The sequence below is a fragment of the Pantherophis guttatus genome, chromosome 1 (genome assembly GCF_059756535.1).
Source record: "Pantherophis guttatus breed Tessera chromosome 1, ASM5975653v1, whole genome shotgun sequence".
NCBI classification, from domain to species: Eukaryota; Metazoa; Chordata; class Lepidosauria; order Squamata; family Colubridae; genus Pantherophis; species Pantherophis guttatus.
In genome coordinates, this window is record NC_142063.1 from 176,651,450 (window position 1) to 176,676,433 (window position 24,984).

General features: G+C 40.3%; 1 protein-coding gene across 7 annotated transcripts in view; it reads left to right on the plus strand.

The window, feature by feature from the left end:
• Positions 1 to 24,984, plus strand: part of SPAG16 (sperm associated antigen 16) — a 539,401-nt gene that overhangs the window by 7,424 nt on the left and 506,993 nt on the right. For 4 of the 7 annotated variants that reach the window (XM_034433548.2, XM_034433564.2, XM_034433584.2 and 1 more), the window contains exons 2-5: positions 4,628 to 4,674; positions 7,037 to 7,135; positions 7,946 to 8,073; positions 23,944 to 24,081. In XM_034433548.2, the coding sequence (XP_034289439.2) occupies positions 4,628 to 4,674; positions 7,037 to 7,135; positions 7,946 to 8,073; positions 23,944 to 24,081 (412 nt within the window). Of the gene's footprint in view, positions 1 to 4,609; positions 4,675 to 6,867; positions 6,921 to 7,036; positions 7,136 to 7,945; positions 8,074 to 23,943; positions 24,082 to 24,984 lie in introns of those variants that run through there. The other 3 variants (XM_034433555.2, XM_034433574.2, XM_034433602.2) reach the window with 3 other exon arrangements.

Genomic DNA, 24,984 nt, shown 5'->3' on the forward strand with positions numbered 1-24,984 from the left:
GTACCAACTTTACATGGTCGGCCATGTTGTCAGAATAGATCAGAATGTCATCCAAATAGACCAACACCCCCTTATACAGGTGCTCATGCAATACTTCGTTGATCAGCTGCATGAATACAGCCGGGGTTCCCTGTAGTCCAAAAGGGAGTACTCTAAACTGGAAACATCCCAGAGGGCAATTAAATGCTGTCTTCCATTCATCCCCCTCTTTTATTCTCACTCGGTAGTATGCCTCTCTTAAATCAAGTTTGGTGAAAATTTTTCCCTTCCCTAAATGGGCTAACATGTCCTTCATGAGTGGGAGGGGGTAGACGTTTTCTACGCAAATCGCGTTCATATTTCTATAATCAACTACGAGACAAAAGGATCCATCCTTCTTTTCGCGGAACATTACTGGCGCCGCCACCTTGGGTTTGGCTCGTTCGATGAATCCCCGTTTTAAGTTTTTGTCAATAAAATTTCGCAATTCCCCCAATTCTCGAGGTGTCATGGGGTAAATTTTTGGTTTGGGAAGCTTCACCCCAGGAAGGATTTCAATGGTGCAGTTGGTGGCCCTGTGGGGAGGTAGAGCATCCGATGCCTTTTCGCTAAAAACTTCCTTGAGATCCCAATATTCCTTTGGAATTTTCTCTTCTCCCTCAATATGGCTAATGGCTACTGTCGCCCTTTCTGATTTTATGTCGTCTCTCGGGGGGGGGGGCTTTCCTTTTCCGGAGTTGGTTCTGCCGTGCGGATGCGCAGGACCCCCGTCTTCCAATTTACCCGTGGGTTCCATTTTCGAAGCCAGGGCAGTCCTAGAATGAGGGGTCTCTCCATCCCAAGGGCTACAATAAATCTGAGATTTTCTACATGATTCCCCAACTGCAGTTCAAGGGGTTCGGTCATAAAGCTAGCTGGGCCCCCTCCTGCAATTGACCTGTCTAATTGACAGAATGCAATGGGTCTTTTTAAAGTTTTTAGTCTCAGTCCCATTTCCTCCACTACTTTGGGGCTAATTATGCACCTAGTGCACCCCGAGTCCAACAGGGCTAACAATTGCGCTTGAGTCCCTGTGGAGGGCACCTTTATTTCTACAGGGATGAGTAAGGGTTCTTCTGTGTGACTCACCCGATCATCGGTGTCGGAGTCGGAGTCCGTCTCGCTGTCGTCATCGTTGGTCGGAGTTCCCAACTCACCCTGGTTTCGGGGAGTGAACTCAACGACTTCTCCTTTCAGGGCGGTGCTGCGGGTTTTGGCGGGTATTTTGTCGCCTTTCTTTTGGTCGGCCCCGGTAGCTTTTGGCGGTGGCTTGGAGAAACATTCGGCAGCCCGTGACCCTCCTTCCCACATTTGAAACAGGTGAAGGGCTTTGACTTGGGTTTGAATTCGGTCTTCCCGCCAGTCATCTTGGGTGCTCCCTTACGGTGGAAAGAGGATGACTGGTCCCCCATCGGCCTTCCTCGGAGTTCGCTCCGTCTCAGCTCGATCTCTACATCCTCAGCTACTATGTACCATCTATCCAAATCATCGGGGACCCCCATGCTTCTGCAGTCTCGATATATCTCTTCATTCAACCCATCCTTGAAACTCTCCAAAAGAGCCATCTCTGACCAGCCTGTCATATAGGGTGCCAGTTCACGAAACTCTTGGATATACTCTGCCACCGGCCTCCGGCCCTGCTGAATGCTCTTCATTCTGAGTCTCGCCTTTCGTTCAGCTAAATGGTCTTCAAAACGCCTCCTAAGGGCCCTCATGAACTGGTTGTAATTTCTCAGCAAGAGGGAGTTGTTATTGTGGAGAACCACCATCCACTCAGCAGCTACTCCCTCTAGGGTATTCGCGACGCTTCTGACTTTAGCCGCCTCTGTTTCGTAGTCCTCCCCCCAATCCTGCATGTGGTTCCACACTTGAGTCAGGAAAAATCCCAAGGCTTTAGGATTCCCATCAAACTTCCCAGGAAGGGGGGGGGGATTTTTGGCTTTTTTCATCTGCGGGGGGGGGGGGGGGGGCTGCAAGGCTGGGATTCTCTGGCCGGCTGCATCTCTTCCTCGAGCTGCCGAAGCCTGGGATGTTTCCTCCTCAAACTCTTCCTCTCCCCCGCAGGCTGTCTCTTCTGGCTCCCCCCTGGGGCCTGCTCCCCCCTTCTCCACAGGAATTCCAAAAGACTCACGGTTTTTTCTGCTTTCTTCTACATCACGGATAAGCTGCAAGGCTTGTTCTATCATGAGACGTTCCTTTTGCTCTTGCATCCACACTGCCTCCTTTTTACGGGGTCTGGAAGTCGTCACTCCCCGGGGGTCCTCCCCCCAGTCCGGCAGTCTCCCCACTCCTTTCGACCATCTAGCTTCCTCCGGCTCTAAACGGAGTCGTTCCAACCATTCTGCAGTCTCTTTCTCCGTTTGGAGGGCGGCTGCCGTTGAACTCGCTGCCCCCATTTTCTCTTCCCCTCGATCTGACATAATTTGGATTTACAGTCCCCTCGGTTTTTGTCCGGGATGACTGGATGTGACTTCCAGCTTAATGTCAGGTATGCTTCCTTCAGTATCCAGGAAAGGAAAACCCAAACTCAAACATTTTGAAGAGATTAGTACTTTTACTGAATATGAAATGATCGTAACCCAGGTAAAGCTGGAAGTGAGCAAAACGCGCGAAATGCATCTACTAAGCTTCTCCCCCCCCCGTGTCCATTGATCATCAGCCAATCCAAAGGTCTTCCAAAGGTCAGGTGGCATCACGTCTGGCAGCGTCATTCATCAGGAATGTAGGGCAGTTGGTCAGCCGTTCCCTTTGAAGATTCACTTTCATTTCTTATGAAGACACGTCCTACAAGGAAAAAAAAAACACCTCCTGCATCTTCCCACCCTTCGCCCCATAACTAATCCCTCCCCTGTTTCTTATGGCAGCTGAAGCAGGCAAAGCTGAGGCTGACAAAATCAAATACATAAACAGATAGTTAGGATTCAAAGAGGCTGAGAAATAAGAGATTTGGTTTACAGTATCGGGAACCATTACCTATACTTTTCCCATGTAAGCTTTATTGCAAAATATAGATATGTGCAATGATGCTCTAATAACAGTCAAACTGATTTTTGGGACAAAACTGAATTACTGTTTTTGAACAAATGCTTATAGCATCTCTAAGAAAGAAAGCTAGCTAATATCAGTGAAGTTTCTGAAATTCTGCAATATATTACTTCAAAATTTTTCTGCCAGAACACTACCTATTGGTGATTTAACTACCTATTTCTGTTTTCTCTTTAATCCTTTCTACCATGGCATTTTCCTATGTGAAATGTTTGGATAAAAATGTAATGTATTCCTTCATCACCGTATATCCATAAACTAATACTTGTGTTTTACATATATTTACATTCAGGCTTGATCTGCTTTAAAAGAAAATATTTGAGTTAAGATATTATTTGATTTGAACTCTAATTAGCCTAATTCAGTACTGTTCAGATTTTGAGCAAACCATATCTTTAATATTAATAAGTTGTATAGAATCTTATTAGTACTATTTGTGCAGTTGCTATCCATTTCTGTGTCTTGTGCAAAATAACTCATTAATGTTGTCATAGTGGTTGCCTTTGTTAACTTTGTAAGTTCAGGTATCATTATTTTCTGATCTGGATACAATTTTTTTGCATTTATTCTGTTCCCAGCACTCTGAAAATGATTTGGAAATAAAAAGAAATATATCAAGTGTCTACTATTCAGGGAAAGGAATACTCGGAGTTATGAATATGTATACTACTAAAATTCTTGTCATCATCTTTAACTGGGAGAAATGGTCTATCACATGGCAATAATTTTTGAACCCTGATACCTCAAATGGCCTAAATTACAGAATGTGTCCAAAATCTGGGACCCATGGCTCCCAAATGAAATTTGGAAAAGTTGTGATGCTTCAGTCCTAGTGGCTGCTGCTCTGTTGCTGGAAGGCTCCTTCAGTCACATGATCTTCATTTTAAATGTTCTGTGAAAGTTTCCCAGCCAGTCTCACAATCACCTGCTCTCTCCCCCACCCAACAACAGACACCTGCCTGCTGGAAAGGGAAGGGGAGAAAGAAAAGAAAATAGGGAGGAAGGAACTCTTGTATAATCTTCTTGGCACATGCCACTGTTCTGTGCACTCCAATGACATGTAATGCCCCCCCCCCATGCAGCACCTTTTGCATGCCCTTATGCACCCTTCCCAGTCTGTGCTACACCATGTACACCATCCCTCACTCACATAACACCTCTTGTATACCCCCATGATAATCCTCAATATGCACTCCTCTGGTGTTCCTTTCCTGACCCATGCAGAACCTCTTGTGAACTCACACACACACTCTTCCCAATCTATGGTACCCCTTTCACACTGTCTATGACCTGCACAGCACCTTTGTTTGAAAAAACAAAGTTAAAACTGATTACATTATGTTCATAAATTAGGGTTAGGATTTATTTTATTTTATTTAGTTATTAAATTTCTTTGCCATCTCACCAGAATGAGCAGCTAAATTAATTTTAGTATTAGTAGTCAAATATTTATACAAAATGAATACATTGCCCCAAAATAGCACTCTGTACGCATATCAGGTATAATATTAAATCATGTTGTAACCAATACAATTTCATATTGTAGACTTAACTAAACATGCAGAGGTTACAATAACTGAAAGTTCTGAAGATGACTATCAATATGAAGAGGTAAGAACTTAAAGTAGCACTTTATGCATATGAAGTTCCAATCCATTCTCTGATCTTGCTATCCGATCTTGATAAATTAATAGTAAATAGGTCTCCCTTTCCATATAAAATTAATATTATGAAATTGGAATTTATTTCCTGATCTCATTAGAAATGGCTTTTTAAAACTTTTTTTTAATGAATATGAACAATTTAGTAATCATTTATAATCAAACAATTATAAACAGGAGGATAAGAAATGAAAAAACATCAGCCAGTTTAGCCAGGATACTAAATTCAAGCTGGAAAATTTGTCAATTCACCACCTTGAATCTTATTACCAAGCCACATTATTAAAATGAATATTTTAGTATCACTATCTAAATTAGAATTATTCAACTCTGAAACTGGACCAATTTGATATGAATGGACAAGGAAAATAGACCATTTCACTAATGGAAAAACTAATTCTGGAATAAAATTAGGAAAAGCATGAGCCATGAGGTCTTCCTGTTAGAATAGTAATTAGGCATGAGAATTTTGATTAGATGCATCAGAATTCAGAGCCCAGGACCAATATAAAATGGACAAGATTATTTCTTTTTACAGAATCCCATTTTTTTTCCACTAGCAATTTGGCCTTCATAATGAAAGTCAAGCATTCACCTTAGTTTCAGAGTTTACAAATTAAAGACTTCCAAAGCTGGAATAAATACGAATTTGTCAGTGTTTGCTCAACAGAAAGCTATTATTAATATGCCAATAATAAAAATATTAATTAATTAAATTATATGACAAAGACACGTTCAAGGATAAATCTAATTTTATCAAATTCATGGGAAAACACAGTAGAAAGAAATTTCTCAATCTGTTAAAAATCAGTAAAAAATGTACTCAATGAAGAAAATGATAAGTAAGCCAGAAAAATACAATTCTTTGTGGTATTTTACTTTAGCACGTTTGAATCATATTTACTCAACTGCAAAATTCAAATGCTGAGAATATCAAGTTGCAGAGCTATTACAGAGTTCATATACAAACAGTTGCTGGGTAGCTATTATGAATGCAGTTTCTGATATAGCATAGAAAAATCCAATTTCAACCTGTATGATAATTAGTTTTAATAGATTCTAAAAGAACTCGAGCCTTCTCAAAATTATGTTGATCATGATTTTTTTAAAAAGTCAAGGTTGACAGGTCAAAAGGTGAGATTCATTTGTTTTGAGCTTTGAACCAAAAAGGCTCCCTTCAGAATGCTAAATTGGCTATGTTTCATACAAAACTGGAAAAAACTCAAGTGGTCCTTTTTTCCTATATGAAGTAGTGTTTTTCATGTTCATATTCAAGGAATTTTGTTTTAAATGGTTTGTGATTGAGAACATTAGGAACTCAAAACATTGGGAATGCCTATGCTCTTATTTTTCATCCTTAGGCCACAAATAGTGGGGAAAGTATTGCATAGTCGTTATTGCTTGCCATCCAAACTTCAGACAACTTGGTCAGCAGCCTAAAATCTGTCAGAAAGAACATATCCAAAAAGAAAAGCAACATTGGCTTTACCAAGCAGCTTAAATCCTCAACATCATTAAAAGCATTCACAAACAGCAGACTCCAAAATTCATTAAATAAATAAAAAAATATAAACTTCACATGTTATAGGTAACAGGCATGTGGTACTAGCAATACTTGTTTATGTTTTTTTTTGATCACTTAAATTATTTCTTGCTGCAAAAAAATCCCAATAGCAAAGATGGTTAATTTTTTTAATACCAAAAATACTGAAACAAACTTAATGATCTTATGGGAAAGGAAAAAAATGTTTACAAGAATAAAAATACGTTTGGAGTGTTTGGTGGCATCATTTTTTTTTTATTTATTTAATTTAGGCCACCCATCTCCCTTCAAGGTGAGACTCTTTCCCTTCTTTGCTATTTGCAATATTTTTAAAACTTAAAACAAACTTCTTTCTTATTGACAGTTCAATTCCAGGGTTGGCATAATTTTTGAAATCTGTTAGAGGTCTGAAGTTACACTGGATTTTTTTTCTGACAAGTTTTAACTACTCATTGTTTTTTCAGTGACAAAAACAGGCTGCACAGGTTGCCAAACACAAACATCTTCTGTTCTACATAACTAAACCCTAAATGCAATCTTCCCTGTTTAGAAATTGCTTTCCTGGATTCCAGACAAAGAATTTTTCCTTCTATTTATATCTTATTTGAGTGACATGACAGAGTCTGAAGCTGAATTCTAACATGCACAGAATGGTACCTTCTCTATATGAGCCCTGTTTTAGCTCTGTCTAAAAGAGTTTGTAATGCTTAATGCTGAAACATTTCTCAGTGAGCCTATTAATTTTAGATCTATTTATAATTTGACTTAGATTCCAGCAGATGAAGATTTTAGTCTACAGGAAGGCGATGAAGATCTGGCAAAAGCTTTACACACAATGCATGAACAGACTATTGATGCCCAAATTATGGTAAATATCTTAGATATCATAATATATGCTATGTTAATTTGCATGAGTTCATAATAAATAAAATAGTAAAATAATTTAATATGAAAGTTTTTTTTATAATTGACTTAAGAAAACAATCAGTTTGCATGAGTTCAACTATTAGACTGGGTCAGATTGCCTAAAACAGTAGCATATGGATATTTGATATTACCCCCTTTTTTCTTCAGACATCTGAATTTATCAGAGATGTCCATAACAAAAATTAATATATATCAATGAAGTGTAGCATTAGATTTGTATTCATCAAACCAACACCGAGACTTCTTCCATACTCTTACACAAGATCTATTCTGTCCCCTACAAGGTAATCAAAAAAGTAGGGCTGCTTATGTTGTGATGATAGGAAAAATCTAATTCTTTGCTGTCATCTACAGTAGCTGCTCCAGGTTTGTAGGACAGCATCATATAGGAGAAGAGTCAAAGGAATAAAAAGTGATCCTACTAGAAGGTGAAGAAGGATGGAGAACAATATTTAAAATATTCATATCATAGTATCCAAAATAATTCCTGATGTTTGGCTACTCTTGGACAAAGTTAACTGCCAGATTATTGCACATAGTTGTTAATCACAATTCATTGAGATAGATTCATGACTGCTGTTTCTTTATGAAATTAGTCTAAAAAGCTGCATGATAAGAAATAAACTATCATTAGCCTATATATCTCTCTGTAATGTACAAAAAAGTAGTCTTTAATTTAAAAAAAAAATTCCTGAAACAAATGATGAGGCAAATGGTGTTTCTAAAATGTCTCCTGAATTTTTCTTTCTAGGCTCAACGGCCAGGCCAGATCACTAAACAATCTTTGTCTGAAACACCTGAAATTGTAGATGATTTTCTTTGTAATTTTTTAATCAGAATGGGAATGAACAGGACATTAGACTGCTTTCAGACTGAATGGTAAATCTTAATTAAATAGAGGATCTTGTATTTCAAATTACTGTTCTTCTTTGAAACTTGGAATGTTGCTTTTTGTTTTTGTTTCTATGATTTCATATTGGGGATATTTTTCTACTTGTAAGTTTTAAGTAGGCCATTAATTAGAATATCAATATTTTAAAATGTCAAGTCAATAAAAAATCTTTTTAAAGGTCAAACCGTGCATCCCCACTGCTTAAAATTTCTTCCATATCCTAAAATGGATTGTTAATCTGGACTGTAAAGTCTAAAACAGTGTTAAGATAACCCTGTTCATCCATATGTTTATACAATGCAAAATTGAAAACTGGAACTAATAAAAGTGCTGCTTAGTCTGAAGATTCTCTAAATTGTAGCACCAATCTAATCAGTTTTAGCAGCAAAAATGGCCAGCTGTAATTGAGGGGATGTGAGACATATGTACGTTGTGTTTGTACACTGTGCTTGCCAAAGGGGAAGAAGAGTGGGTAGATCTTGGAAGTTGGGAGATTCAGAAGAGTTTGATGCTAGCAGAGAAAGAATAGCAAAAAGAGGATTGGGAAGATTAAGAACAAAATGTAAGAGCAAAATGTTTGAAGACTTCAGAGAACTCTGTGGGAGAAAGTTGCATTTTCCTCCCTTGAAAAATGTAAATTGGTATTTGGTAGCTCCAGGACTTTCTATATAGGGAGGAAGAAAAAAGTGACAGATAAACTTAATCTGAGTAATTTCTGAACTTCAGATCTAGGGAACAGATAGAATTTCTGGTGCTCTATTTGCTTTCTTCTGCAGGGCTGCTTCCCTGACTGAGTTGCTTGAAGCTATGGTTGACAATTTGGTTACCTGTTCATTAGTCCAGAATGCAGTGGTGTGGATTGTTAAGGATGCAATTTAATATACTATCAGAGTTTCTTGCAAAAATCAAATCCAGAAGCACATACAGATAAACTGATGCAGCAGGATTCATTAACTTCTTTATATTTACAATAATACATGAAGTCGCTAGCCCATGCTGTCCGGAGACAGGCCACTGGTTCCTGCCATTTCCTGCCATTTCCTGCTGTTTCCCACTGGCCCCTTCCGTTTTCCACTATTTTCTGTTTGCCCGCACCGTCTTGGAGGCAGGTTGCTGGCCCTCGACATTTCCCACTTGCCTCTGAATGCTGGCTGAATGCTCTCCTCCCAGGCCTCTTGCCGATAGCTTCCTGGCACTTTTTCTTCTTGTAGCAGAGCTCCTTGGCTTTTGAAATCCAGCGCCATTTCTTCAGCTGCTGAGCCCAAGTAGCTGATCCAAGAGTGCTGGATTTCAAAAGCCAAGGAGCTCAGTGCTACAAGAAGAAGTGGTGCCAGGAAGCTGTAGGCAAGTATCACAAGGCGTTGCTGGAGCTGAAGAACTGTTGCTGGCCCAGGAAGACTCCAAGGATGCCGCTTCAACTGCCTCCTCTGCAGGGGCTACCGGCCTGGCAAACTCTTACAACAGCTTGGCAGGTAGGGTGGTTACCCAGGTTTTGGCCCCGGGGTGGGTGGGAAAGGGGGTGGAGAGAATGGTGAGGGGGAAGGGAAGATTTTTTTTTTTAATAGATTGGAAAATAATATGAGGGACTTTTGAGGAGAAAGTCCTGCACATTTGTGGTGTTGGAATGGATTATATGTCAACTCCTAGTGACACTATAGATTTTAAGTGTTGGAATTAAGCTCTTGGAAAGTTTTGGAAGTATTCACTTGTGGTGACTGAGAGCAAAAGGTATATTTAATAGTAGTACGTTAGAAGTACCTTAGAATTGAAAACAACTATTTTTGGCGACGCTTTATGAAAATAAAACTATTGGCCCCTGTTTCCACACAGTTACTTTGTGCTGTCTTTTCCAATTATTTAAATAAGCTCATGTGATGACTTTTCCTACAAATTGTTCATGTTGACTATTTTGATAGGCTCTCTGAATTTGCAGAAACAGTCCTCTGAGAAGGGTGGATTTGCAGTATTAAAAAAGAAGACAGAATGGTGATTTAATGACTCCTTTATATGCTCTACCAATTATCTGAGGCCTGCAGTCCTCATCTGTACCACCCAGAGGGCCAATGTATGCCTGTACATACCTCACTAGTTGCTTGGCAATTTATCTACTTCATCTGTATTTATATATTGTTCAAAATACGTTTAAACTTTTTAAAAAATGGCTGACTTGCCACAAAGCAAAACACCATCCTCCAGAAAAATCATTTATTTATTTATATTCCATCATTATTTTTATAAGTAATTCAAAGCAGCAAACATTCCAAATATCCCTCCTCCTCCTCCTATTTTTCCCACCACAGTCCTGTGAGATAGGCTGGGTTGAGAGAGGGAATGACTGGCCCAAAATCAGCCAGTAAGTTGTTAACTCACTGAGCCATTTCTGAACTTTCTTGCAATGTGAAAAAGAGAGCTATCTGCAGCGAGTGTTTTGTTTAGAAGTGCGTCCACCTGTCTTGAAAAAGCAGAAAAATTATAAGGGTAGGACTGTGCTTTGCTATGGTGGACAGGGATGTATGTGTCTGCAATTCTTTAAACAAAATATGGCCTTTTCTGAGGAAGAAAGGCAACTGCATAATCCCAGGAAAAAGGAGTTTCCATGGAAGATCGTGGAGAATAATAGAGCTAAGAATCTGTGGGAGTTCTGGATTCAGAAGAACAAGCAGGCATTAGATAATCAACCAGACACTGTAGTAGTAGACAAATTAATAGACAAAGACCAGAAGAGCTCGGGAGGCCAGGCAAGTGGGGCGAGGCAAGGCGCCCCTCAACGTGAGTAATGTGGAGTAGGCCACACCCACCCAGTCACATGACCACAAACCACGCCTGCCAAGCCACGCCCATAGAACCGGTAGTAAAAAAAATTGAATCCCATCACTGATTAAATATGAAAGTGAGTGACTAATATGAAAGAAGTACATTGTTTGCTTTCTAAAAGGTGTTAAATTTTTCAAAAGGTATGTCTACTAAAACTTGCCAACATAAAGAAAAGTAATGACATCTGGTAAAATCTTTATGATGTGATATTTATTTATTTTCTCTGTTTTTAAAATCCTTTATAAACTGCCCAAAATAACTGTGAGTGGATGGTTTTAGAAATTGAAGTTCTATGTAAATAATAATGTAGAGAGAATGAATTGCAAAATATATATGAAGGAAGAGTGCATGGATTGAGAGAAAGGTATGGTTGAACATAGCGGATGAAAACTTTGAAAAGAGACAAATGAGAATCTTTTTTAAAAGTTAATATATAACGCTACATATGGATATATTAAAAAAACATGATTTATAAAGAAGTAAATGAAAGAAGAGATATAGTGAATAGTGTTGTTAAAAAACAGTTTTAGCAATGTTTATTTAAATTGTATTATTATTTAATTTTTTCCACTTACTCCTTTTTTGTGCTTACCTTGATAGAGCACATAGATATATTTTATAAATGCTTTTATTTACTTTTTTTGTCTTTATCCTGAAAAAGTATGCAGGTATATATGAGTGCCTATTTTAGAAATATTTTTAAAGTAATAATCATTAATATAAATCAAATTAAGTTATTTATTTTCTCTTTGTACAAGTATCTTTCATTTGGCAATATATAGCTAGCTGATCCATCCTGTGATGAAACACTAATGGGATGAAAAAATAATTAATGCTGTGAAAATTGTTTCATTTACCTATATAGGAACCCAGATTAAATGGTCCATTCAGATATGAACGTCTATTGAAGAATTAATATTTAATTAAATTAGGCAGAGTGATGAATATCTTTACAAGTATGATTTAAACAGAGCTTTTTGATCTATTTAGATATTTAAAATTTCTTCGTTTATTTTCAGTACAATGCTTTAAATATTACCAAGAAAATGTAATTATTTCTGACAGCATGCAGAGGGTGCCCCATCCCCCATCTCCAGGAGTAGCTTTGAGATTTTGCTACCAAATGTGGGGCAAGAAAACGTTCTCCCCTCTTTGCAAGATCCTAAGCAAATGCCTAATTTGTCTATGGTATAATATGCCACTGGCTTTAGTTTTTTAACATTGCTTTTAGTAGCAGATCTAATACAGGACCTTGGAGGATCTAGTCTTAAGGAATAGTTTTTTTGACTGAATTAAATGTTTGTAGCCATGATTCTTTGTGGATAAACCCTGTAATATTTCAAGCAAATAGGAGCTTTTAATGCAAAACTGTGTCATTATCTTGAGGGTATTAAAAAATGGCGTCTGTTGTAACAGTGATGTCTGCTGTTTTCCTTCACTGTTCCTAAAATAAAAGGGAAAAACAGAGCAATTAAAAACAAGTCAAGGCAAAAACCTGCCAAATCTGTTTTACAGAGAATAAATACAGGAGTTTGGAGTTAGATATTTTAAAATCTTCAAAAAAGGAATGGGTGGGGTAGTTAACTGTTATGACTTACACTGCTGGCAAAAGACTTCTCAAAAACACAGGGAATAGAGATCCCACGAGAAACTATTCCCTAAGAATTAAAAATAAAGTTTGAAATTGGCCTCTGCTTTCTTCTGTGTGGTTTTACACAGCCAAACATAGTAGTACCACCTGGAAAAAAATATATATATTTGAAGTGTTCTTAGATAGAGAAGAATGGAAAAGGGAAGAAATCTTTGCCAATGCTATTCAGATGTAAAAAAAAACATTATTTTGAAGGATCAGCTCCAGTTTTTTTTTTTTCTGATAGCTTTGATTGCCATAATACAATTGTGGTATCTTGTTTAATATTCTTAGTCACCAAGATCACAATGTTGATAGGGTGAAGCTTTCAACTTTTCAGAATCCTCTCATCTTGATTGATTGTCATTAATTTTCCTGTTACAGTTGTTGAAGTCTTAATAAATATCAACCTTCATTTTTTAATAATCAATTTTCAGTTTTTCCTAATTGCAGTATGCCTAACAAGTCCGTAAAAGACGCAGGATTTGAATCCGGGGGTCCTTTATTTGCAGTTGTATTGATTACTATACTATACTTTTGCTGAGATAAGATTCTGCAATGCTTGCACCAGAGGAAACTTGCTGCAGAATAATGAAAAAAGAAAATGGCTATCCAATCTCTTCTTAAAAGTCTCCCATGAGTCTCCACTCATAAATTCTCCCAAAAGTCTCCACCAGGGGTGAAATGCTACCGGTTCGGACCAGTTCGGGAGGACTGGTAGTGGAGATTGAGGCTAGTTAGCCGTACCGGTAACAATTGGTGGCTGGCCACGCCCCCGAACCGGGCCACAGCCCGCAGTCCTGCCATGCTTCCCTGCCTTCCCATGCAACCTTTCCGTGACCAGCTTGCGAAGGCAGGCAAGCAGAAGGCCACGTGGAAGGTAGGCAAGCTTCACAGGGCTGCGGGAAAGGGAGTTAGCAGCGTACTCCCTTCCCAGCGTGCCCTCCTCCTCTCCCAGGTGACAGCCAGGGCTTCACCGCCTCCTCTTTTCCTCAGAGGGGCAGTGTCTGCCTCTTAAGTCCTTGCGGAGGGAGGGACATACACACACACACAAACAAACACGCCCCTGTTGCCCCCCCCACTACTTTTGTTGTCGGCTTAAAGTCAATCTTGAAGAGCTGGAAGACATTTCCTTACATCGCCACCAAACTCATTGTTGGGAGTGTCAGTGATCTAAGAAACCGTCTTCTTACAACTTCTCCTCCCCATTTTTCCATTTCTGTGCTGGATTCTGCTAATTACACCTTCTCTTCCCCATTCCCCCTCCTTGTTTTTCCATTTCTTTGCTGGATTCTGCTAATTACACCTTCTCCTCCCCATTCTCCCCCCCCCCCGTTTTTCCATTTCTGTGCCTGGATTCTGCTAATTACACCTTCTCCTCCCCATTCCCCCCCTCGTTTTTCAATTTCTGTGCTGGATTCTGCTAATTACACCTTCTCTTCCCCATCTCCCCCCCTTGTTTTTCCATTTCTGTGCTGGATTCTGCTAATTACACCTTCTCCTCCCCATTCCCCACCTCGTTTTTCCATTTCTTTGCCTGGATTCTGCTTCTGCAAGAGAAGGCTCTGATGTTCGCTTGGGTGGTGGAGGGAAACTCAAAGCGTTGGGGGCTTCAGAAGGGCAGAATGAGCTTCAAAATGTGCAGCTCCTGGCTCTAACAGTGAGTGACGTCAAGTTGGCCATGCCCACCCGATCACATGACCACCAAGCCACGCCCATCAAGCCACACCCACAGAACCGGTAGCAAACATTTTTACATTTCACCCCTGGTCTCCACCCATAAATTCTGGAGGCAAGCCATTCCATTGGTTAATTTTTCTCACTGTTAGGAAATTTCTCCTTAGTTCTAGGTTGATTCTCTACTTGATTAGTTTCCATCCATTGTTTCTTGTCCTACCTTCAAGTGCTTTGGAAAATAGGTTGTCCCCCTCTTCCTTGTGGGAGCAAATAATGAGAGACTGCTATAATGTCACCTTAGTCCTTCTTTTCACTAAACGAGACATACCCAGTTCCTGAACTGTTCTTCATATGTTTTATCCTCCAGTCCCCTAATCATCTTTGTTGATCTTCTCTGCACTATTTCCAGAGTCTCAACATCTTTTATATATTGTAGCGACCAAAAATCGATGCAGTATTCCAAGCATGGTCCTACCAAGGCTTTATAAAGTGGTTCTAACATTTCACCTGATCTTGATTGTATCCCTCTCTTAACACAGCCTAGGACTGCATCTGCTTTTTTGGCAATTGCTGCACACTGCTCGCTCATATTTAAGTGGTTGTCCACTAGAACTCCTAGATCCCTCTTGCAGTTACTGCTATTGAGCCAGGTACCACCTATTCTGTACCAGTGAAATTGGTTTTTCTTACCTATTGCCTAAGTGGCAATATAATATAATATAAAATATATTACATGTATTTTTATCTTTCGCTGTTCACCGCCCTGAGTCCCTCGGGAATAGGGCGGTATATAAATTTAATAAATAAATAAATAAATAAGTGTAAAATCTTACTTTTCTTACAATAGAATTTCATTTTATTAGAGATCCTTCTGGATCTTGATGTTGGCTATTCCTGCCAGCTTGGTGTTATCTGCAAATTTGATAAGTTCTAAGTCCCTCATCTAAATCATTTATGAAGATGTTGAAGAGTACTGGGACTAAGACAGAACCCCACTGCATACTTATCTCCATGTAGATGTAGTTCCATTGAGTGCAGTTTATTAGCTAGTTTACTATTTGGTGATGATGCTTTCTATTCTTCATTGTTCTTACCAAGCTGTGGGTAATGGTCTACTTCATCATATGCGTTACTGAAGTCCAACTATATTATGTCCAGAGCATTTTGCTGGTCTACTAGTTTAGTCATTTTTTCAAATAATGCAATAAGAATTATGTGGCATGATCTATTTTTGACAAACCATTTTGTTCCCTTTTTTGAGGATGGGAACCACATCAGCTCTTTTCCAGTCCTCTGATAGTTCTCCAGTGGCCCAGTATCTTTGAAAAATACAGTTCAGTGGTTTCAAAATCACATCTGCTATCTCCTTCAGAACTCTGGAGTGTAACTTTTTTCGTCCTGGTGATTTGAGCTTGTCTATAGAGAAGAAAGATAGACAAGTTCAAGTTACTATTTTCTTCCCAATTTAATTTGTATTCCTGGTCTGTCTTTTATGGTTCTGCCTTTGGTAGTTTGGACTATTTTTTTCCTTTTGCATGAAGACAGATGCAAAGAATGAATTAAGCAGCTCTGCTTTCTCTGCTCCCCATTACTTCCTTGCCATCTTCTCCCATTAGTGGACCAATTGTTTTCGGTATCTATATATTTGTATCTGTATCTCTCTATCGCTATCACCTGGAGGAAAAGAAAATAGGAAGGGAGAGAGACAAGAACAGGCCATTAATTAGGTTTGTCTGGGTAACAACCATGGAAGCGTATGAGGAGTCTAGGAGCTCTAACATGTTTCATGTGAACTCATTCATTTTGGGCCAAAGGGAGGTGTTTCCATGGCACTAAGTATTGGGTTGCTCTGTAGTATTTTCTGAAGTCAAGGATTTCCTTAATTTAAAAATGTTGTTCTCCTTCCACCATAATGGGCTGAGGTGCAAAGGCAGCCACTGGCCTTAGGGTGAGATTATCTCTGGTTTTGGGAGTAAAACACTGGGTGAACTTGCTTTAAGGCTTTTGGTAACTCAGGTTCCACTATGGCCGGGTTTATAATACGTGTGATTGGGAAGGGTCCAATGAATTTTGGTTCCAACTTCTTTGAGGGCTGTAAGGATTGCAAGAACCTTGTTTGTTTTTTTTAAAATTTGATTTATATGCCGCCCTTCTCCGGAGACTCAGGGCGGCTTACAATACGTTAAGCAATAGCCTTCATACTTTTGTATATTTATATAAAGTCAGCTTATTGCCCCCACAAACTGGGTCCTCAATTTACCTACCTTAGAAAGGATGGAAGGCTGAGTCAACCTTGAGCCTGGTGAGATTCGAACTTACAGTAATTGCAGACAGCTGGTGTTAATCACAATGCTATCAGTCTGCTGAGCCACCAGCAGACTGTTGAAAGGTATACTTGATCCCCCATGTTAAATGGTTTAGGCTTCACTCTCTTTTTGTCTGCCTGTGCTTTGTTGGTGGTTCAGGCTTCATCTAGTGCTTTGCGAACCACCATGCATTTTGTAGTTGATTTATCCACTCCTTTAAGGATGGTATTGTGGGTTCACTGGTTGGCAGCTCTGGCACTGGGTTGAATTCCTGACCCGTGGACACCTGGAAGGGAGTGAACCCCATGCTTGAGTGCACAATGTTGTTATAGGCAACCTCCGCAGACAGCAAGAGGTTAGCCCAGTCACCCTGTTGATAGTTAATAAAGCACCTAAGGTATTGTTCCAGAACCGAGTTCATATGTTCTGTCCCACCATTAGTTTGAGGATGATGATTCGAACTCAGACCCTGGTCAATCCCCAAAAGGGCCAAAAATGTCCTCCAAAATTTGGAGGTGAACTGGATCCCCCTGCCAGATGTGGAGTACCATGAAGGTGGTAGACGTGGTGAAGGAACAGTTTTGCCAGTGTTTTAGCAGTGGGAATCTTTTAACACGAGATGAAGTGGATCTGATTCGAGAACAGGTCGGTGACCACCCAGATGATGGTGTTTCTTGCACTTTCTGGCAATTCTACTATAAAGTCCATAGAAATCTCTCTCCAGGGTGCTGACAGCTGTGCTACTGGCTGCAGAAGGCTGGGAGGTTTCCCTTGCCTTCACTTGGCAGCTGCACAAATGGGGCAACTGGCTACATCCATTGATTTACATACATAAGTAGAAAAGCAATTTAGAAATATTGCCCATGTATTGGGCTTCTTGATAGGCCAAAATGAAGAGTCCAGTTAAAAATTAATTAAAATTGAAATAATGTTATCTATGTTTAAAAGATGCATTAATTTTTGGCATGTTTTCATTTATTGCAATGACTGTCTTTTTTCACAGTATTATTTCTCAATTTGTAGTCTCCCTGTAGTTGTTTAGATTAGGGTAAATAAACTTTGCCCAAATGACTTGTTTTTTTTTTATAAAAGTTTTTTTTTATTTTTTAGACAAACACACAAACATACAATGTATTTTCTTTGAACAGAATATTTGGCTGATTTACAAATTTAAACAATGTTTAGTCATTTCAATTAAGTTTACAACTTCTATATTTCCTTTTTGCCATATTTATTTCTTATCTATTTTTTTAAACCAATATTACCCTTCATTCTCATCCCTAATCTTAATCATAATCATAATCAAATTCAATTTTTCCCTTCTATCTATATTATACCCCTTCCCATTGCCATCTATTTTTATATCTATCCTCACATTGGTTAATTATGCAACATTACAATTGTTTAATATACTGTAAATCCAACATTTTAGTATACATCAGTAGTCAATTAGTTATATTTACCAATAATAATAAACCAAATAATTTCCCCCCTTATGTTACTCATTAAACTCTCCCAATAAACCAAATAGTTTTGCCCATATAATCCTCCAAATCACAATTTAATCATTTCTACTTTCATCACAATATATAATTAAAAATATTTCAATCGTTATAATTTCCTTAATTAAATTCAACAATGTTCTCGATGTTATCCAACTACAACTTAATCCTTTCTACTTTCACCACCATATACCATTACAGGTATTTCGATTGCTACAGTTTATGCTTATTCATATTCTAAAAGAAATTCAAAAAAAGAAAAACTTATCATTTTCTTGATTTCAAAGATACAGAAACAAATATTCCAATTTTTATTCATTTCATTCTTACAATCATATAATTTCCCATTTGTTTCTTACTACTATTCATATTTCAATTCTAAATATATATAACATCTTTCTCTTTCATTTCTTTTTCTTTTTCTCCCTTCCCATTTTTATTTTTACCTTTTTCTTTCTCCTTTTTTTTCTTTTGTATTTTGAAATCTTGAACTCTCCTCTTTTGCCATAGATTTCCCCTTGTTTCCCATCTCTTTTCTCTTTTTCTTATCTTCCCACTATTTTCCCCACTGTTTATTCCAATGTAATCATTCTGTATTTTACAAATCTGGACTCTTCTATTTTGCCCTGCATTTCCTGTTGTTTTCCATCCTTTTCCTCTCTTTTTTTTCTTTTCACTGTTAATCCCAGTGTAATCATTTATTTATTTTTTTTACAATGGTAACTTCTTTAATAGAATATAGGAATGCTGTAGACCTAATATATCTTGAAGTATTTGACAAGTTACCCCATAACATGTTGATGGCAAACTGTGTAAAGGTTGAACTGGAGGATGAAAATGTAAAAGATATACAGCTGGTTTGAAATTCATTCCCAAAGACAAGGCTATTTACTCAATGGTTTCTCATCAGTTTGGGGAGAAGTATTGACTAGGGTATCCTAAGGTTCAGTTCTGGGTCTTCTTTTTTTTATATATATACAAAAAGTTTTTTATTTTTTAAACAAAAACAACATAAAAACATCATTCTTCCAAAACAATCACAGACAGTGTTTTGATCGGTTAAAATCATTTCGTGCTCTCAAAGAATTTTCACAATCTCATTATATGACAAATGTTCTTTCCTCTACCAAAAAACTTATTCACACATTAAATAAATGGAAGTAGGCAATCAACTCCTGAAGCAATGTCAATGAATACACTTCCTATTAGGCTAGTATATTGGGGTATCTTTCATGTTTCTAAAATCAGCTTTTAGATGTGAATTGTATGGATTCATGATAGTTCCAAACCTCTTCATCACTACTAAGAATATTTTTATAACTGAGATTCAAAGATTTGCATTAATTGAGCTATGTCACAATCTGATGAGGCAACCTTTGCACATGTTAAAAAAAGGAGATATCCATCCCTTTCAATAATCTTTATATTATAATTTACTATTTAATTCATTTTAGTTTTGCTGCTTATGCAAAGTCTAGTCCCAAATTAATGTTAAGCTTATGTTCTTTCTTAAAAACGACTGCAGATCTTCTTGCGCTGCGAGATTCCCCCTTCTCGCAGATGTGGCCCTCCTCATTATCGAGGGCCCACCTCAAGGAAGGGTTTTGGGACCCAGAGAGGTGGCATGTGAAAACAAGGGGATTGAGGGGTTTTCTAACAAAATTTTTAGTCAAATTTTTAAGGGGTCCTAGGGAGGGGGAGGGTCAGATTGGAATTCGGGCTGTGGGTATGGGGGATAACCCACAAGGGGGAGGGTCGGGTCTGGCAGTGAAGCGTGGCGTGGGGGATGGGGGACCCGGGATCGAGGGGGGGGTTAGAGCTTGTCCGGATAGTTTTTTGAACATCAGTACTGTAGGTGGGAGGGGTAGATATGGCGGGAGCAGGGGGCCATATCGTGTTAGGGGAGTGCGCACTCGCTGTCTACGAGCGGTGGCGTGCTCCGGCCCCCAAGGCTCTACTCGCTCCTCAGGTTGCATAGATCCTCAGGACCCAAGCCTTCGGCTGATGCTGTGCAATGCCAGGTCCGTAGTAAATAAAGCCCCCCTCATCTGTGATCTTGTTCAGGAGGGGGGTGCGGACCTGGCAGGTATTACGGAGACCTGGTTGGGCCAGGAGGGGGGGTTCCCCTCGTTGAAATGTGCCCGCCAGGTTTCCAAGCATTCCATCAGCCGAGGTCACAGGGGAGGGGCGGGGGGGGGGTAGCGGTTATCATTAAAGAAGGTCTGAGACCGAGGGAGGCCACTGTTCCTCAGACGGCCGGCTGTGAATCCCTTTTTGTGAAATGGGGTCATGGGGTTCAGATGGGTTTGCTGATCACGTACCTGGCTCCCTGCTACGTGGCAACAGCCCTGCCCGAGCTACTCAACGTCATCGCCGCGGTGGCGGTTGATACCCCTAAGCTTATGGTCATGGGGGATTTCAACCTGCCGTCCGTGGGCGAGACGTCAGAGATGGCTCGGGAGTTCATGGCTTCTATGACAGCTATGGACCTGACCCAGTTAATTCATGGCCCTACCCACACAGGGGGAAACATGCTGGATCTGGTTTTTGTCTCTGGACAGTGGTTGAGGGATCTTGATATAGGGGATATAGTTACTGAACCCTTGTCATGGTCAGATCACTCTCTCCTTCGTCTCGACTTTCGAACCGCTGCACCCCGCCGCAGGGAGGCGGAGCCGGTAAGATGGTTCCGCCCCAGGCGCCTGATGGAATCTGACAGATTCCAGACGGAGCTTGGGCCATTTCCTGAGGTTCTGGCACACGCCTCGACTGGAGACCTGGTGGCCGCCTGGGATAGGGCGGCTGCTGGTGCTCTGGATCGGGTCGTGCCTTTGCAGCCTCTGACCCGGCGCCGATCTCAATTGGCTCCTTGGTTTACCGAGGAGCTGAGGGAGTTGAAGCGCCGGAAAAGACGCCTAGAGTGTAGTTGGAGGGCCAGTCTTCTTGAATCTGACCGGACACTAGTAAGATCCCACATTAGGAATTACTTAGTGGCGATAAAAGCAGCGAAATGTAGTTATTTTGCTGCTCTTATTGCGTCATCAGATAATCGCCCGGCCGCCCTCTTTAGGGTGACCCGCTCCCTGCTCCACCAGGAAGCGCGGGAGGACCCCTTGGAGGGTAGAGCCGAGGATTTTGTTCAGTATCTGTATGACAAAATCACTCAGATTCGGGAAGATTTGGACTCCGACTGGGTAGTCTCAGGGGGAGAGACAGGGGCAGGTCTTGAGAATGTTATCTGGGATGAGTTTGATCCTGTGACCCCTGAGGACGTGGACAGGATTCTGGGTAGACTGAACGCGACCACTTGTTTATTGGACCCGTGTCCTTCCTGGTTAGTACTGGCTTCCCGGGAAGTGACACGAGGCTGGCTCCAGGGGATTATAAACGCTTCGTTGAGTGAGGGTGACTTTCCCGCCGCCTTGAAAGAGGCGGTGGTGAGGCCTCTCCTCAAGAAGCCTTCCCTGGACCCGGCAATGTTGGTAAATTATCGTCCGGTCTCCAATCTTCGCTTTGTTGCGAAGGTTGTTGAGAGTGTGGTCGCGCAACAGCTCCCCCAGCACCTGGATGAAACGACGTATCTGGATCCGTTCCAGTCGGGCTTCAGGCCCGGGTACAGCACGGAAACGGCATTGGTCGCGTTGGTTGATGATCTCTGGAGGGCTCGGGACAGGGGGTGCTCCTCTGTCCTGGTCCTGTTAGATCTCTCAGCGGCTTTTGATACCATCGACCATGGTATCATGCTGCACCGGTTGGAAGAGTTGGGGGTGGGAGGCACTGTGTTGCGGTGGTTCTCCTCCTTTCTCTCTGACCGGTCACAGTCTGTGTTGACAGGGGGACAGAGGTCGACCTCGAGGCCTCTCATCTGTGGAGTGCCGCAGGGATCGGTCCTCTCGCCCCTTCTGTTCAACATTTATGTGAAGCCGCTGGGCGAGATCATCCGTGGTTTCGGGGTGGAGTACCATCAGTATGCTGACGACACCCAGCTGTACATCTCCACCCCGGATCACCTCAACGATGCCCTTGAAGTGATGTCCCGGTGCCTGGAGGCCGTACGGATCTGGATGGGGAGGAACAGGCTCAGGCTCAACCCATCCAAGACTGAGTGGCTGTGGTTTCCGACGTCCCGATATAGTCAGTTGACGCCATCACTGACTATTGGGGGCGAATCATTGGCCCCCACGGAGAGGGCTCGCAACTTGGGCGTCCTCCTGGATTCACGGCTGTCTTTAGAAGAGCACTTGACGGCCGTGACCGGGAGGATTTTTCATCAGGTTCGCCTGATTCGCCAGTTGCGTCCCTTTCTGGATCGGGACTCTTTACGCACGGTCACTCATGCCCTTGTCACCTCCCGCCTGGACTATTGCAACGCTCTCTACATGGGGCTCCCCTTGAGGAGCACCCGGAGGCTCCAACTGGCGCAGAGTGCGGCCATGCGGGTGGTAATGGGAGCGACATGGCGTTCCCATGTAACACCTCTCCTGCGCGAGCTGCACTGGCTCCCGGTGGTCTTCCGGGTGCGCTTCAAGGTTTTGGTTACCACCTTTAAAGCGCTCCATGGCTTAGGACCCGGGTACTTGCGGGACCGCCTACTACCACCAATAGCCTCCCACTGGCCGGTACGCTCCCATAGAGAGGGGCTCCTCCGGGTGCCGTCAGCCAAACAATGCCGACTGGCGGCCCCCAGGGGGAGAGCCTTCTCTGTGGGGGCACCTACTATCTGGAACGAGCTCCCCCCAGAGATACGGAGGATCCCGGATCTGCGCACCTTCCGCCGCGCCTTAAAGACCTTACTATTTCACCAGGCCGGCCTGGCCTAATTTTCCCCCTCTTTTATAAAAGATTTTTAAAATTTTAAACATCTTTTAGTATTTATATATTCAATTTTAAATTGGTTTTAAAAGTTTGGGGTTTTAAATTTGTCGGGGCCAAAATTATTTAATTTGATTTTATTCTATTTTTTAAATTTTGTATTGTATGTGTTTTTATTGTTTGGCTGTGCACCGCCCTGAGTCCTTCGGGAGTAGGGCGGTATAGAAATCTAATAAATGAAATGAAATGAAATGAAATGAAATAAAAACACTAAGAACTACTTTATTGAATAAGATCAAGAATTACTTTTGAGGAATTTTCCAAACTGCAATGCACATTCCTTATTCTTCTCAACTAGTTAGTCAGCATATAAAAATATCTTTTACCCTGTCTGCTTTATTCAAACTGTATAGTTCTAGAATTCAATACAATTCAGTAAAAAAAAATAGCCGGTTTGGTCTAGTGGTTATGGCACTGTGCTAGAAAGCAGGAGACTTGTGAGTTCTAGTCCTGCCTTAGCCATGAAATACAGCTTTGCGACCTTGGGCCAGTCACTGTTTCTTATCCCACCCCACTGGTTTGTTGCTCTGGAGAAAATAGGATGGAGGAATATTGATTATGTTTGCTACCTGCAATTATTTGTAAAAATAAAGATGGGATACCAACAAGCAATACAACTATCTTGGCAATTTTCTATGCAACAGGAAGCCATGGATAATAAATATGTATTATTCCAAAATATGTATTGGTCTTTACTTCCAATAAAATTACAGTGTGTCTATTTTTTTCTTTTATAACCTGCTACAGTACTGCATTCTGTAGATATTTGATTGTACCTCCTATCCATGTTATTTCTCTTAACCTCTCAAAAATAATGAGAGGTAACAGTAGTTTCGTTGTACTCAGTGTATTAAGTTAAGACATGGAGTTCTGTTTTTTGGGGTAATTCCACCTACCATGAGAAATGTAGATCTGAACTATAGGAGCTCCTATTTAAAGTAACCACAATCAAGAAAAAGAGTTGGTGCTGTTATGGATTCCTGCTCATGGTATATGTACTCCTTATAACCAAGAAGAGTGAAAAAAAAACCCTAAAGTTCAATTGCTTAATTTTAGGTATGAATTGATGCAGAGAGGTGTGCTTGAACCTAAAGATGTTGGATTTGTTCCAGATGCCTATACTTGCAATCAGCATTTGGAGAGGGAAAATATATATTTGAAGAAAGAAATGGAGAACTATAAATTTGCAGCTAAGTATGTTCTTGTTGTTGTTATTAGGTTACATTTTTTTAGAGATTTGGATGAAAAAAAATTCTTGACATCAGATGATCAATAGAAGGTGATCAGTTTTCAATGGCAGTATTGATGTTTGCAAGACTGGTAAAGAATGGGTCAAATAGCTGTTAATCCATCAATACCCAAGTTAATTTATTTCTGTAATGCTGCTTAATTAAAAAGGCTCTGAGTGGCTTTCAATAATGTAAAAGTGAACTACTGTAAATAGAATTAAAAGAAAAAATAAACCTCAATCCCCAAAACAATAATTGCCTACATCAGGGAGGGGACGTGCCATACAATGACCTATCCAAGGACATCTGGAACATCCAGGTCTCTTAACTTTCCTGCATGTCAGAAGGGTTGGTGCTGCCGTGACCCGAGGTGGAGTGCTGCTCTAAGGCAGTATTGTGAAAAGGTATATGCTCTTTTTTTTTCTTCACAACAGCCCCTCAAGGATGAACCTCAAAGAGTATTTTCCCTACTCCTTTTTATTGGTTGACCAGAAACTACTGGGAGAAGTTACTTCTAATATTTATTACATTATATACCCTTTATCTATCAGTATTGTTGAAACAAAGATAAAATACCTGTATGATGAAATGTTGAAAAAGTCAAATATTTCAAAGTGGTGTTGTTTTTTCACCTGACTCTATTGTCTTTAATGTTTCCTGATTCTGCATTGTTTAGGGTTATATTGAACTTAAAAGTAATGGTAGGATACAAATACATTGTATTACTGGATATAAAAAGATATTGGTATACTTTATTTCATACTACATTGGTTTTAATGGAAATCTTTAGAAATTTCCTGAATTTTAAATTCTGTTAGTATTTGAAATGAAAATGTACATCTTCTATTTATATATTATATTTATATAT